The 16,641-nt window shown below is 32.5% G+C and overlaps 2 protein-coding genes across 2 annotated transcripts; both read right to left on the reverse strand.

The window, feature by feature from the left end:
- Positions 1 to 1,096: 1,096 nt before the first annotated feature.
- Positions 1,097 to 3,615, reverse strand: LOC108325866 (glycinin G4-like). The gene is made up of 4 exons (XM_017558967.2): positions 3,258 to 3,615; positions 2,907 to 3,157; positions 1,868 to 2,800; positions 1,097 to 1,719 (listed from the first exon to the last, which is right to left on the reverse strand). Exons 1-4 carry the CDS (start codon positions 3,550 to 3,552, stop codon positions 1,342 to 1,344), a joined length of 1,857 nt encoding a protein of 618 aa, XP_017414456.1. The 5' UTR covers positions 3,553 to 3,615; the 3' UTR covers positions 1,097 to 1,341.
- A 3,354-nt stretch (positions 3,616 to 6,969) lies between these two features.
- Positions 6,970 to 8,827, reverse strand: LOC108324658 (patellin-4). The gene is made up of 3 exons (XM_052875365.1): positions 7,657 to 8,827; positions 7,444 to 7,585; positions 6,970 to 7,358 (listed from the first exon to the last, which is right to left on the reverse strand). Exon 1 carries the CDS (start codon positions 8,760 to 8,762, stop codon positions 7,842 to 7,844), a length of 921 nt encoding a protein of 306 aa, XP_052731325.1. The 5' UTR covers positions 8,763 to 8,827; the 3' UTR covers positions 6,970 to 7,358; positions 7,444 to 7,585; positions 7,657 to 7,841.
- Between the last annotated feature and the right edge of the window lie 7,814 nt (positions 8,828 to 16,641).

The raw sequence follows: 16,641 nt of genomic DNA on the forward strand, positions 1-16,641 counted from the left end.
GTTCCGCCAACACAGAATATTCTAACAACTCCTACCTAATTAAGATACAATGTTAAAACCACTTATCACATCTCATAGTCTCGTCTCATGAAAGACTTCAAGTTCAACTTCACGTGAAAAAAAAAAACAAAAAGTCTCATCTCATGAAAGACTTCAAATTCAACTTCACATGCAAAAAAAGATCGATTCTAACATGGAAAGAGTCACCATCCTATTTGATATGATTCAAATAGGTAGAAAAAGGATAAAAATAGATAGAAAAAGAATAAAACTTTTTAAAAAGAGGATAGGAAGTCTTAAAACAAAATTCTAGAAAGATAATGTTATTTTAGATAATAAAAATCGTTACATAAATTTTTATTTATATACTTAAGTTATTTTAACATTTAAAGTAATTGACTCGTTCATTATCTAGGCTTTTAGACTTATAATTATTGTCTTATTATTAGACTGATTTTATCTTAAATATTTATTCAATGATTTTATTTTGAATGAGTGGATTTTATGTATTAATTTTTTTTTAATTTCTTAATTTTAAATATAAAAATTAGTTAGGTAAATAAATACACGTTTCAACAATAGGTATTTATTATTTATTGATAAAGGTTAGTCTCGATATATTTGATTAATAAAATTGAATCTTTTATATTATAAGTTATAATCATTATTTTTCTTTTTAAAAGACCCATGGTAACGATAAAAATAAAATTTAAGAATGAACAACTATCTTATGTTGTAAATCATAGTTGGTGTTCCACGCATTTTATGAATTTGCTATATTAAATTAAAAATATTCAAAATTAAAACATTTATATATGTTTATATTAAACTGAAAGATAATTTGGTTACTGCTGGCCTTATTGCCTCAGCAGATGAATTTTATTCAAATATGATAAAACACCAGAATGTTCAAAACATTGCAAAGCTTTTAATTATCTTCCATTTATATTCAGCCCAAGTCTTCCATCGACACCAAAATATTAGGTGATTATATAACCATTTCTTTTTGCAATCTCGATCAATTTCAAACTAGTGTTTAATTTTTTAAAATATAAAACTGATTAGAACATGAAATTAGGGATTGTAAACTCGTACATAAACACAATCGAAACTTGTCAAGGAATTGAAATTAATAAAGGCGATTCAAAGGTACATAATCTCTCAGTGTACAGAACCACTCAGATAATAACAAAAGCTTGCTCGGATGGTACATAGGCCATTCTTTTATTTATTTATTTATTTATTATTTATTACTATTATTACTAATTGGACGTTCAAAATTTATTATTATTTCATAAGATGGCCACAGATGCCATATACCATCATGGATATGCTTGCTGCTCAAGATGATTGATCGAGAGAATTTTCAGGGTTGACCAACGGGCCCAAGTTTCCATTGTACTTGAGGTCATGCACTTGACTATGTTTTAGCTTGTAAATATTGACAAGAACCTCAGCAGGGAATGCCCTGAACGTCTCCTTCAGGTAGCTGGTGACGGCGTTGTCGTTTGTCTTGAACACTACGTACTCAAATCCTTGATCTCCAGCTTCTTCCGCCACCATAAAGTTCTGTGGCACCACCAGCAACTGTCCCTTCTTTAGTTCATCGTCGAACATCACAATCCCTTCGTTGTTCACCACTCTAACTTGTCCTTGCCCTCGGATCACGTATATCACACTGTTTGCATCCATATTCCAGTGGGGAGAGTAGATTCCATTCTGCATCGAAATAATGCAAAATATAAGCACAGACATTGTTGCTATAATATGTTCAAATAAGTGACAGACATTGTTTCATTAATATCCAACAAGATATTACTGGTATGTTAAAAAACAAACAGTTATATGGATGAAGTGAAATACGTACCTTGTAGAGGACAACATACTGGGCACTAAGTCCGAAGTGTTGGAGAGCTGGTAAGCTTTGGCTGTTGAGGTTTTTGATGCGACCGGCTTTAGGGTTGTAGAAGTCAGCGCCTTTAGGGCGAGCAATGTTGAATTGAAGCTTTGAGGAGCAGATTGTTTCATCAAGCCCATTTGATCCATGGGGCTTGTCTTTACTTGGTCTTGTCTCCCATTCTTCGTGTGCTTCTCCTTTTTCTACATCTTCTCCTTCTGGTCTATGTTCTTTCCAACTCTTCTCGTGGCGGGTCTTCTCGTGGCGGGTCTTGTGTCCTTTTGTGTCCTCCGATTCATCTTCCTCTTCCACCCCTCTGTGTCCTTCTCCTTTGGGGCTTGGGGTTGGTCCCCGAGTGCGGCGAGCGCGAGGCTTTTCTTCTTCTTCTCCTTCATCCTCACCTTCATCATGGTGATGTCTTGATCGTCGTGGAGGGAGTGGTTCAATTTCTTTTTCCTCCTCTTTGTGTACATGCTTTCGAGGAGGGAGAGGTTCAACCTCCTTTTCCACCTCTTTGTGTACATGCTTTCCATGAGGGTAAGGTTCAACCACTGTTTCCTCTTCTTTGTGTACACGCTTTCCATGGCTTGGTCGCCGTGAAGGACGAGACACAGATTCATCTTCATCTTCATCGTCGTCATCTTCATCTTCATCCTCTTGTTGTCCTTGCCACTTGGGGCTGATTACGCTCAGGCCTTCCTTCAGTTTCACGATCTGCTTCATTTCATCGTCCGGAGAGATAAGCTTGTTTGCTGTGTCTTGGTCGATGTTGAGGGCTCGTGCTAAAAAGCGTTTGCCGAAGCCACTGAGCACGTTGCCACCTTCTTCCTCCGCCTGCTGTTGCTGCTTTTCTTTCATTGCCTCTGGGTGCTCTATATCCGGGTTACCAGCAAGGTAAAACTCCTACAAACCCACCCCTTATAAATTAGCACAGATACAGGATCATATTTGTGAAAGAAAGAAAAATGAAGTTGAGTATAGTAAATCCCACTAGTTAAAGATTACATACTCTGGGACTTTGATCAAGCTGGTTGTCTTCACTGGAGGTGTCAAGAAGAGTGACAGTAATAAGAGGTTCATCGCCAGTGTTGAAGATCCAAAAAGGAACACCACGGGGAATCAACATTACGTGACCTTGATCGAACTGACGAATCTTCTGGTGGCTGTCCGATGGCTTTTGCGAACTCGAACTAGATTCCTTCGCCGGCTCCTCATATGTCTCAGCACATCCCGATAATGCAAGTCCGAGTGCTCCCTTTCCTGTAACCCCCACACAAACAAGTTAACCTCTTTAGCCATAATGTGAAGAGAGATAACAGTGTGTGATCCAACACAAACGATGAATATAAATTATAATTACCTTGGATAGCCATGATCATCTGGGAATAAGGTGAGTAAGATGGCATCTGGAAGCCATTACGGTACAGGGTGCGTCTGGTAACAGTGACGCCAGCACATTCCAGCTCAGGGTGTCTAGAACTCCAGGTTTCGACCAAACCACCGTCGGTCTCAACGCGGTGGTCGGGTTTCAGCGCGTTGAGGCTGTTGAGTTGGCAGATGTTGAACCTGTTGGTGCTGGAGCTACCACCAAAGCATGACCAGGCGGAGAGCAGCAGGCAAAGAGAAAGAAGAGAAAGCGTGAAGGGCCTGGCCATTGTGAAGTAAAGGAAGTGTTTAAGGGGTTAGTGAAGTGTAAGGATACAGGGGTTGTGATTTATAGGGCAGAGAAGAAAGTGAGAGAGAGACACGTAAGTGAATATGAGTTACTGAGTTGGTGACATTCTTCACCTTGCATGGCTATGGCTTCCAAATTTCTAACACCTCATAAGCTTGTGGGCTCACCTAGCTTCCAACTTGGCACAGATAATCAATTTGAATTTGAATGCTTCCTTTGTCTTCACATCTCAAGTCTATCCGCTTCTACTGAGACATTTTTGTTCCAGTATATTGATTATTGCTTACAATTTCTTCTATATATTTAACAAGATGAAAAGTTTGCATATAACTTTCTATAAACACAGCATCCTCTTCTACAATATAAAAAAATGAACGTCACTACAGTCTCCACACTAATCCAATATATATTATTAAAATATTAAAAAATAGTAAATAAAATTATACACGTGACTGTTGTTATTAATGTTTTGATAAAATTCTCCCACCTACCAATGATTAATTTAAATGTCTGCTTCTATTTCAATCACTTTTCACATATAATAAATATTGAACACGGACTTAATTATATATATTTTCAAACTTATAAAATGAGTGATTTTCTCATTGTAATAAGAATATTTCCATTTGAGAGATGAATTTTTGGTGGAGTATTATAATCATTTACCCAATTTCTCTTGCATGTATTTTTGTCTTCTTTTTCTTATTTTATTATACATTACATTTTAAATTTGTTCTTCCTATTTTATTTTTAAATAGATATTATATACACAAAAAACAATCTGATATAATCACATCAACACATAATGAATTCAAAAGGATAATAATATACTTTTACACATAAAAAAATCTTACATTCAAATGAGACCGTATCAATGAATCTCCGCTAATCTTGAAAAAAAAAAGATTTTTAACTCTTCTTTTTTTACAATCACAACGCTTTCTTCTATTTTCGTTTTTCTTAGAATATATGTTTAGAGTTTTTGTAGATTGTGATTGTTAGTGAAATTATGGGTGTTATGTAATGTAAGAAGAAAATTTTGGGTTGTTTCAAATAGTGTGTGAATGACGGTGAGAGAGTGACGTTGTTTTTGGGGTTTTAAGAAAAAGGAGAAGTTGTGTTTCAGTGATTCGTTGTTCGATTTGTGTTCATCGCTTTGTTAGATTTAGGGTTTTCTAATTTTTGTTGGATTGTGGTTATTTGTAGTTCATTGTTCTTGTCTTTGGAAGCGAATTTCCTGGTTCCATTTTTGCAGGTCCTTTATTAGCATCATTCATGCTTTTCATTGTTGTTTGGATATTTTGGAGCGACTTAGCCGCATGTTTGTTTTGACGAAGTTGAAGAACATAAAAAACACCTGAACGAGGGGAAAGTTTGAATAGTGTTAATGGAAAAAAAAATTGCAACCATTCTGATATACTACGTTTGTCGAGTATGATATTTATCAAATTGTTAAACGTTCAACTTCAAGTAATTGTAAACTATAACTTCTTTTCACATGTTATTCAGAATGTATATTGTAGAGTTTATAAGAACTTTCTTAGTTAAAGAACAAACATTTAATATAGGAAGATTCTTGTTTTCTAAAACTAAAGTACTACTACAAGTTTTATGAAAGAAGCGTTTAGGTAAAGGTAAATAATAAACGCACATATATTTTTATACTAGTTCACTCCAAATGAGCTACGTCCAGTCTTCTCTATCACAAAGGATTCCATTATAATCTTCAACAAGATTATAACTGAGTATTCTCACCACTCATGGTTCCTCAGTCAGGGAATAACCTTTCGTTACCCTAGACTGGATGGGTATTCACACCACTCCTAGTATCCTCAATCAATGAATAACCTTCTGTTACCCTAGACTGGATTAGTATTTGCACCACTCCTAGTATCCCTAATCAGCAAATAACCTTTCGTTATCCTATATTAGTTGAGTATTCGCACCAGTCCTGGTACCAAACAATTTTGGTATCCTCTAATACGCTGCCTAGATTTTCTTAACTCTACTAAGTTCAACAAGTGTTTTAATTCTCTTCAAAATTGTAATCAACAGTGTTGGCCAGGGTTATGATGAGACAGTAACTACAAGCTCGTGATCAAGCTTATGATGATCTCAAACAATAATTTGAGAATTTACAAAATTTGGTCATGACGTTCCTGCCTCTAGATGCACAACCTATGGTCCAACAAGTTCATCCCAACATCGTCCCAGCATCAATTCTCCCTAGTGCAACCACCACCCTAGCAATAACAACATGAAGAAGAAAATAACTTTAACGATAACTATAATGATTATTAGATATTTAGTTAGTTTATGTATATATTTTAGGATTTGAAAACACTTCTATAAGTTTGTATTTGTGACATTTTATTAAGTTTTTAAAGATATGGACTTCATTGTGACCAATGTATTGTTTGATTGATGTTTTGATGTATATGAATTTTGTGATTTTTATTGTCTATGATTGTCCATGTTTAATGTAGTAAGAAGTAAATGTTGTCCATTACACTTTAATTTGTTTCACATCTTACCGGTGAGGGATATATCAACGATAATTACTGACAAATATAGGTCATCGATAATTAGGGACAGATTATCCTGTTAATAATTATCGACGAACCTATATCCATTGATAATTGTTTTCAACAAAAAACATTATCTACGAATCTGAGTTTGTTAATAATTAATTGGAAAACTTATTGATGAATTTTGAACGTTTCTAATCGCAAATAACTGTAGGGTTTTTTTAGTGGTAAATGCTTAGAGATATGTGAGATACTTAACAAATTAATTAATGTTTGTTTAATTAATTTGATTTTGTTTAGAAATTTAGTAAATAATAATTATATGATAATTAACTAAGAATTTAATTGTAAACAAAATGGTGAGCCAATACGCTACTTTAATTATTTTATTCTCATTCTTTTATCATCGTGTACAACGCAAACCCTTTTGAATTTATCATTTATTTTATTTTATGCTTTATGCATACGTATTTAAATTATGTAAATTTTAGATTAACTAATCGTATCTATACTTAAATTCTATTAGGAAACAAGCTACTCTTTTAATTTGATGGAAAACAACTAGAATAATTCTAAAATGATTTAAATTAAAGTGGACTGTTCTACTTAGCTCAGAGTTCAAATGAGTTTACCTCGATAGAGGTTGGTTGAATTCATTTTTAAAAATAATTAAATATAATTAAAAAAACAGTGTTATTTTACTAAAATTACTTAATTAGCTCATATAACATATGTTTATTTATTAGATTAAAATTGCTTGAATAATGCAACTATCTATAACTCTGGAAAAAAATCTATTCCATTAAAATTGATGGCTTCGAGTTGGAAGTGTTAATTAAAAAGACGTTGAAGTGTAAAGAATGAAATTCTATAGTAGCCATGAACTAGGAGCATTGAATCTGTAGCAATGGGTAAAAGGGTCTATGCTGCGAGCAATTTCATGTTGGTAACAGTGTGAATGTACAATAACTTTGATTCGAAGTGAGGTCATTTACTGCTATAACAAGATGAACATGGGAACTGTGGTTCTGGCTTTAGATCTATAGAACATTTTTCTCTTCTTGTAGGTCCCATTTTCAACTGTTATGACTATCTTCCCAGGTTCACTGATGTAAAAGGAGTTTCTAGTACTGTTACCCTCTACGTTTTGGTTTTGCAGTAATACAGTGTACGACCCTTCATCATCTGGAATGAACTCTTCCTTGTAGCACACATCCCATCCCACCACAGTTACATCCCACATTATTGTCACTCCAAGCTACAAATATCCCAAAATCAGATCACACGTGCGTGTACATACAAATTGAAACAAACAAAAGTGTCAAAAGTTTCATGCTGTGTACCTCTGAGACTGGAAATTCAACTTTGGAAACAGTATTTCCTTTTATTTTAATCTCTGTAGCCTTATCAGCAGGCGAGAAATTTTCATCGTTGTTCCTCCTGAGACCACCGTACTCACATGGAAGATGTTCTGGGGCTATGAACCTTTACAAATGACAATTGTGGTTGAGTACGATATATAAGAGACAGAAAATGAAACACCAAGACAGACTCACTTGTGAAGGGTCTGCGTGACCTTCTGTGGCCTAGCTAAGATGAACTTCTTTTTATTTCTCTGGTTCATGAATCTTGAGAATAGCACTTGGGACGTGTAGAACCAAAATGGAGCATATACTATGATCTGCAAATCAAATAAGAAATAAAATGAGCCAAGCACTTGTTCTGCATCATCATAGTTTTATTATGGACTCACATTTTTGTGAATGATCTCAGGGTAGTAATTCTGAAACAAAATCAGAGCTTTTTTGCTTAGTGAGTTGAGCTCTTTGGTTCCTTGCATTGGGGTGTTCTTCAAATCAAAAACCTGAATTATGGAGTCCACCCCTCCTTCTCTAAAGGTTAGCTTCTTCACAGCCTTTTCGATGAGTTGAATTTTCCACCTCAAATACCTGTCACACCTGTTGTGTGATCCAAAGGTCTTCTTGTAGATGCGCCTGTCTTTGAAAACCCCACAAACTTGGTAACACACGGGACGTCCTTCTCTATCTCTACTGCACAAAAATCCTGCATTTGCAGACTCAGGACCTAAATCTTCCTCAGTGATCCCATCAATGTTGTTTTCACGTCGCCATATGAGGGTCTTCTGAAGCATGTCAAAGGCCTCATTCACCTTGTAATCTTTGGCCTTCAAGAATTTCCTCAAAACAACATCAGTGCCCTCATGAGCCTTACTGGGCAACAAAGGGACACCCCATATAGAAATCTCTCTAAGCTGTTCCCTCATCACTGCCACGTCTTCTGGTGCAAGCTCCTTGTCGGGTTCCCCTAACAAAAAGTTCCCAAGAATCGCATTTTCAACCTTGCAACGTAATTCAAGCAACGACTTCTTTATCTTGAGTTTAAGCTCAGCGGGGCTCTGGCTCCCATCTCCAAAAGTTGAGCCTTCCATATCATCGTCACCATCCTCATCATCTTCATCCTCATCCTCTTCACAATCATGATATTCTTGGAGGTCTTCCTTCAGACTTGAATCGTTATTGTTTTTCTCCATGAAATGGTAAAGTAGGGGCACCCCAACAGCGATTTTGCCATTTTCATCATTGCAACATTCATCTATGGTGTTCATGGCTGCGAGTAAAACGTTGATATTCTTCTCCGGCATGTACCGATCCTCCTCCTTGATTGGCACCTTCGGTGGAGGGGAGGGGAGGGAAGAAGAAAGGTGGCCTTACATTATACATGCAAATGCATGAAGCCCTGTTTCTGCCAACTCAATAATGTTGACAGATGATGGATCCATTCTCTCAATTGAACATTCTCAACCGTTGGTTACTCACTCGCCAAATATAGATCACTTCACAAACAATCATGTTTTAATTTGGTTTAGTCAAGTCCTCTTTGAAATCTGCCTTAAATTGCTTGGCTCTATATACATTAAACAACATTAAAAGTTCATTTATAGAAAGTTCTTTATATGGCCATATTGAAATCGCATAAAGAATCGGTTATGAATAATATGACATATACTCTTTCATATTTATCAAAACCAGCACTGTGTTATCAAAATAATTCATATTTTCAAAATAAAAAAATTCGTTTGAGTTATCAATTTTGATCTTACGGCAGCCTCTCAATAATTGTTTAAATGTTTGAACTATCTTTCTCAATAAGGTAAAATAAAAAATTCTCACACTCACTTTCCCCTTTCTTAGCGCCATATCACCCACCCTTTGTACTTTTGTTTTGCTCCCCAAACACTGCACCAAATCTCCCGTTGTTTCTTTCTATCAACGTTCAACCTTGATTACACATTCTTTTACATTTCTTCATTTACATTTCTTTATAAATGTTTATTATTGTGTAGATTAACGTAGAAATTAGAGATTTAATTGGAAAAATAGGTTTTACAACATTCGATTCAAGAAGTACTAAGATTTGAAATCCAATAAATTCTTTAGTCAGATTTTAAAATTTGTTTAACTACATTTTGAAATCCGTTTAAATAATATTTTGAATTCAGTATATATAAATATATACGTGTTTATATATATATATATATATATATATTATTTAATTTTAATTTTGATGGCTTTTATTTATTGTGTGCTCTTGCTTGGGATTAAGGCTTTTTAATTTTTTTAGAATTAATTATTTAAATGTTATTTGAAATATTTTTTATTTTAATTTACTTTTAATGATTACGAGAATAAGAGTAGGGAAAGAGGTTAGATTATTATGTACATCTTATTCTGGTGAACGGGTGATGACAGTCAGTCCAAATAAGAGCAAATAATTGAAAACGTATCTTCACACAGACTGCAGGTATGGATAAAAAGATCATTCTCAATACAAGAATATCAATGTTATGTTTCAAATCTCTAACTAAAAGAAACATTCCAAACTCATAGCTTAATTTCATGAAAAATGATTCTTTGACACACCTAAATGTTTTACACTCATTTGACATTACCCTTCTCTACTTTTTACTTTATTCTTTCTTAAAAAAATACAAAAATTTACTTGACCATTTTACCTTTGTATTCTGTGTCAAATGAATATAAAAGTGTGTCATGGAACCATTACTTAAGCTCAATTTTGGTTAGAGAAGTTGTTTCCTTACATAGGAGACTCTCGTACCTAAAGACATCCAATACAATGATTTTTAAAGATAATAAAAAACTATACGTAAATAAAATGAACCTAAAAGAACAAATAGTATGTGTAACTAGGAAGTCCACATCAAAATTATTTGGGATGAAGAAGTAAACGAAAAAAAGACACTACAAAGTCTAACTTATTATTACAACTAAGTTATTCCTATATTTTTTTAATTTCTCAAATAACTTTTTAAGAATTCCCTACAATTTTTCTTTTATTTTAAAAGTAATATATATTAGTAGTGAAAACCAAGTTGAAAAAAAAACAAAAAAACTATCACCACAATTTAGTCTCTTTAGTTATCATCGAAACACACATTAAAAAACTTAAATATCACTACAATTGTTCATGGATATCTATTTAGTATTCATTATAGATTTTATCTAAAAAATATTTAAGAGAACAAATTGTTTTTATTATCTCTAGCCTTTCAAGAAAGAGACCACTTTTATATTATCCACATTTCATAAAATTTAATATTGGTTTCATGAATTTAACTTTTTTTTTTAAATTAGGAACAATTTGGTATCTTTCTATTATTTTATATTAGAAATGATTAATAAATTTGTCCCTACAAATATATTTATAAGTTAGAATACGAGAATGAATAATATCTTTTTTTTAATTGGAATAGGCTGAGATTATATACACGTCTATCTCATCTTTACCTTCGTAGTCATCTCAGAACCCATTCAAGTCTTCGTACTCGTCTTCTTTTTGAATTACTAAAACACTAATATTTTATTATATAAGGAAAAAACTTATATTTGTTGTATTCTTTGGTCCTTAGTTTCATAATATTTTTTTACACAATACTTTTGTTATTCTCTTTCAAATGATCGACTTATTTAAAATTCAAAAGTTTATTTTATTTAGATTTTTAAGATATTTTATTTCTCTTATGACAACTCTAATTACATATTTTTTTTCCTTTATGCAATTTTATTTAAATTACACTTCATAACCACAATTTCATTTGTAAAGCAAACATTTTATAATTCCTACTCGTTTTTAATGTTTTTTATTTATTGTTTACTATTTTACATTAAAAATGTTTAACTCTTAATTTTGAGTGCTTAATTGTATAAACTCTTATTTTATAAAAATGTTTCAAAAAGCATAGCAATAAAGTACATATTTATACTTGTTCACTCAACTTGAATTACGTATAGTTCTCCCTTAAGAACTCTTAAGAGGTTTCACTAATCTTCAAGAAAATTACACAAGTTTTACCCCTCCAGGTTCATAACGAGTATTAGTAACGCTCTTAATTCACCTAGTCAACACGACTAATCGAGTTTAACCACTCTTGGTATACAGGTATTCTAACAACTTCTGGTTCAACCCTAGACAATTTGTCTCGACGGTTTAATTCAACTAAGCTAAGAGCAAATACATATTCTCTTCAAGATGTAAAACACAGACAATGTTAAGAGCAAATACAGATTCGTAACTCTCAAAGAGAGGATAAAAATAATACAAATAAATTTGAGATTTTGCTAAGGTTCTTTCTCTAGAAATTTGATAAAATACTTGTTTGAGTGTTCACGGGCTCACTATATTATCCTTCTTGTCTTCTCTTCAAGCTTCCATCTATTTATAGATTTTCTTGAGAAATGACCATTTAGATAGAAAGGTTAACTTCATGTAGATTTGGTAGCCTTTATAGGTAAGAAGTCAGACTTAAGTCTATTTCGTAGAGGTAGAGTGTTTTGTCATAGCTTTTAGCAAAACATAGCTTGTATGATGTGTTAGAGTTGAAGTATTCAAGGGAAACATTTACTTAATGTTCTTCATATCTCTCAACATTTTTTTCTTAGGTGTAGTGATTTTGATATGCTTTTGTGATCTGCACAAATATCAAGAATAAGGTATACAAGCATTTAAACACTTTATCGTACTTGCATTAAATATTTTGAACATTGATAAGCGTTAGGTCGTATTACGTGTTCAAAACATTTTATCATTTGTCAACTCATTAATAAATGCATCGTTTACTAAAGCATTCAACATATATGTTAACATAAAGCTGAATAGTAGAAATTTTGATGATGTCTCAAAGTCAAGTGCTCTTATTACAGGAAGATCCTCATGAAGACTTGGTTTTATATTAAAGCTTTTGTATTTTAGTATATTGATGTATAGGATGTGGTTTATACTTGATTATGTGTATTGTTTGTCTTAGGGTGCGTTGAAAATCGTTTTGAATCAGAAAACCTCATTTTATACTCATGATAATCGATTATCACGAGCCATTATGAGAATTTTTAAGCAATTTTTTTATTGTTGTGCATTCAATGATGCATAATTGATTACCATATTAGGATAACCGATTATTACATGTTAAACAACTAACAATGAATTTTTGGAGGTATCATTGAGTGAGATCTCTATAAATTTGATTAGGACTCTTATTCTAAGATACGTCGACATATATTCTTATCTTCTTTGTGTGGTGATAAGTGTTCTAGGGTTTGTATAACCCTTGTGTTGTGGCTTTAAGAACTTGATGTGTTGGCATAGAGCGTGAACTTTCACTAGGAGTGTGATTGAGTGTTGTTGCTATTGTTGAGTTGAAAGTTTGTCATCCTTTGTGAAGATTCAAAGGAGGTGTTCATCCTTTATGAAGATTAAAAGGAGATGGTCATCCTTCCTGAAGCATTTGGAGGAGGTGTTCATCTCTTGTGGGTTACAGGGGAAGTGAGTTTCATCTCTTGGGGTAAGAAAGGTGTTCTAACCTTCAACTTGTTTATTTTCTTTGTGATTGTAACAGTTTGTTGGTTTGTGCTAGTGAAACGTTAATTCTCGGTTGAGATTAACAACTGGACGTGGGATCTGTGGGATCCGAACCAGTATAAAAATTATCTATGTAATTTTCTCTCTTTTCCTTACTCAAATAAAACTTATTTTATAATGGAACAAAATAATAATCACTTTACTTGCACAAAATGATATCCATGAATGTGTCCTATACATATTAGTCAATCTTGTTTTATATGTGGTGTAATGTGTAGTGGGAAGAGCATAATATTTTGACGATATGATAAACAGACAAAGATGACATTATATTGATTAGCAATATCATAGTCAATGTCTGGTATAGTCATTCACTTTTCTATACTAGCTTAAAATTAATGAAACAAATTGTTATGAAAAAAAAGACATAATAAGTAAAGTGTAAACTGTAACAACACGTACCTTTGATTGTGAGTCCATTAGCAAAGACTTCCTTAGTTTTCTAGTCGATCATAGCTTCCAACTAATCTTGCGTATTCATCTTGCCACTGATTATGTTCTTTAAATAAATCATGTCGGATAAGAGACCATGACTCTTCAGCCATCCCTAACAAAGCAGCAATTCATCCATATCCATAATGATCATCAACAACATTGACAATGTAAAAATGACGAATCAGATGGAACTGATCTAATATGGGTATTCTCCTTTATTGCACAGATTTAGCCTTAGATTACATTTCTTTTTTTGTTGAAGAAATATCTTGTATGACATGCAAAATGTCTACATGATCAAAATATGAGGGTTCACGCTTTGTAGATCTTTGAGATCGATAAACTTTAGTCTTTTGTGCACCCTTCATTTTCACTTTATGCATTAGAGGTATCATTGATGTCATAGCAGGACAAGTAATTTCAAGTAACTTTTGTTTGAATGTCACTTTTCATGTAATACCAACATAATTGAAACTATTGAGCACCAAATCAAGTTCTTCTTGAATGCATAACTCTGTCTACGATTCATTTGATTAAATATTTGAAATGATCAATCTATTCCACATGATATGAATTTCAGACATAGGAATCATCTTAGAGTCATATCATGCTAATTCAAAATCACACATGGTAGACAATATATTTGTCTCATAGCCACAACTTTCACTATTAAATCTTATATACTTCACTCGATCGAACTCTTGAGCAATAAGTCCCAAAACATATTTTGATACACATTCAACCAATCTTTTATATTTATTTGGTTTGAAAGCATCACTCATAAGATTTATACTTCTTTCGAATGACGTCTTTATCTCATTATGTTGCAGAATGAAGACATTATGAATTGCATCCCAACATGAATAGAAGTCTCTCATTCCCAATACTTTCTCCAGGCTTCAGTGACTATACTCAACCTTGATACAATTGACATGAATAATATCATAAAACATATAACAAAATCAACTAAATAAAATAAGATTAAAACATACCTATTTGATGTTGTGTTTCCTAAATGCATAACTCGGTTTGTTCATACATTTACAAAGTATTTCTTACATGAAATGATCTAAGACTCATTGACATATTAAAAGAATAAAGGTCATGAAATACAAGTATGATGAAGACAATCAACATAATCAGTAAACATTGATTCATGTCACAATAAATGAAAAATTTCCATGCTTCCATGATGACATTTTATGCCTCAACAAAATTGACTAAAATTTTGCACTTGGCTTGCACATGTGTGGAAACAACATAGGAGATTATAACATTCATGGAACACAATGTCAATGACATTCATCAAAGCTAGGTCTATGTTGCTAACAATTATCTGTGGATCGTCCTCAGATGTCAAAACTAATCCTTTTAGCCTTTATAGAGCCCAAGTGAAATTATTTTTTCGTTCACTTGATATGAATACAAAATCGTTGAGAAAGTCAACCTTATTGATGTGATCCTAACTATATCAAGTAATTACAACTTATATTTATTTGTTTTGTATATATTATTCATCAACAAAACAATATTAAATGCATTCAACAATTTAAATATATCAAGATGTACCCAAAAGAGGTCAAGTACCACTTTAGATTTGTCAACACATAAACTCTAATACATGTATTTACCAGGTTCTAACATCATCATCCGGTGTTGTAATTCAGTTCTTGAGTCTTTTAATGATCATTTATAAATGTATCTTGCATTATATACTTGTTTGATTGTTATCACATTACTAACACTATTTTCTTTAAAAATAAGAAGAATGTTTACATATTGCAATTGACTCTTAATCATATTAATAAAAAATTATTATTGAATGGAATTGAATCTCCCAACAAAAGAGTGACTAATTAAAATCTATGTCAAGTTATATCCACCCATTATCTTCAAACCCACCCTTTTCTATTAGAAATCAGCTTTCTTCTCCATTTAAAAAAGACACTTGCATTTCTTATACTAGATATACTAGGATAAATATCAAATTTATGTTTCCTTTAATTTCTACCCCTTTTACATCATAATAATGCAAACGTTTTTTTTACTAAGTTGGCCATTAATTTTATTAAATCTTATAATAATAATAACAAAACAAAATAAAAAACAATCCCTTAAACCAACCAATTAATTCATGTGTGAAAAAATATTACCAATTCTTAAAACAAAAGAAAAATATGACATGAAACATGAATTTATTTGTAAATCTATTAAATTTAAAGGATAATCTTTAGAAACAAAACAAAAAATTAGAAAAAGTTATAAAAAAAATTAAAATTAAAACTAAATTTTAAATTTTAGTATGAGGTTCACCGAATTTCAGTTTTCACCAAATGAAATTTGATAAATTTTTTAATTGAATTTTAAAATTCATTAGAATTCCCAAACCAAATTTTAAAATTTAATAAATTCAAAAATCAAATTTTAAAATTCAATAAATTCCTAAATCGAAATTCAAAATTCTGAGTTTCTTAAACCGAATTTCAAAATCCAATGAATTTTCAAATCCAATACATATAAAATATAATAAAAATATAAATTTTAAACAAAATAAATATAAAATTTCAAAGTTAACCAACAAAAACGCATGTACCTGAAAAATAAAGGTTTAATTGCTTCCTTTGTCCCCAGTTTGGTTGAATTGTGTCAAATTCATCCTCATTTTTAAAAAAGTTTCATTGTCGTCCTCACGTGGTGTAAAAGTGTCAATTGAATCCAAACATAGAAAAAATTTGTGTCAATGTAGTCATCTCCGTTAAATACACACTAACGGTGTTAAGTGGCTGATTATTTGGCACTAGAGAATTAAAACGTGGCAAATGAGTCAGGTAATGACGTGTCAATGACGTGGCAGTCCTTAGGAAGGAAGAACTCGACGATTGAGATTTCAGATTAACCTTAATTAAATTCAATTTGGAAATTTCAATTCTAGAAGGAATCACTGGGTTTCCAACGTGGAAGTGCAGAAGAAGCAGAGAGAAAGAGAGGAAGAAGAGAGGAAGAGAAAGGGGAAACACAAAGGAAAAGAGGAAGATCGATCAAGATCTCCCTTGTGTTGTTCACAGTTGAAGAAATTGAAGAGGAGAACAAGAGAAACTCAAGGGTATCACAAGTTTCGGGTTTCAGCACATCTAAACTTTTTTCCGTGGAGG

The sequence above is a fragment of the Vigna angularis genome, chromosome 3, assembly GCF_016808095.1.
Source record: "Vigna angularis cultivar LongXiaoDou No.4 chromosome 3, ASM1680809v1, whole genome shotgun sequence".
Lineage (NCBI taxonomy): Eukaryota > Viridiplantae > Streptophyta > Magnoliopsida > Fabales > Fabaceae > Vigna > Vigna angularis.

Excerpts from the sequence above, each read along its gene's own strand:
- LOC108325866 (XM_017558967.2), bottom strand. The coding sequence starts at position 3,552 with ATGGCCAGGCCCTTCACGCTTTCTCTTCTTTCTCTTTGCCTGCTGCTC. Across the intron at positions 3,158-3,257 it reads GATGATCATGGCTATCCAAG|GAAAGGGAGCACTCGGACTT; the intron begins GTAATTATAATT and ends TGGGGGTTACAG. Across the intron at positions 1,720-1,867 it reads AGTATGTTGTCCTCTACAAG|AATGGAATCTACTCTCCCCA; the intron begins GTACGTATTTCA and ends ATTTCGATGCAG.
- LOC108324658 (XM_052875365.1), bottom strand. The coding sequence starts at position 8,762 with ATGCCGGAGAAGAATATCAACGTTTTACTCGCAGCCATGAACACCATA.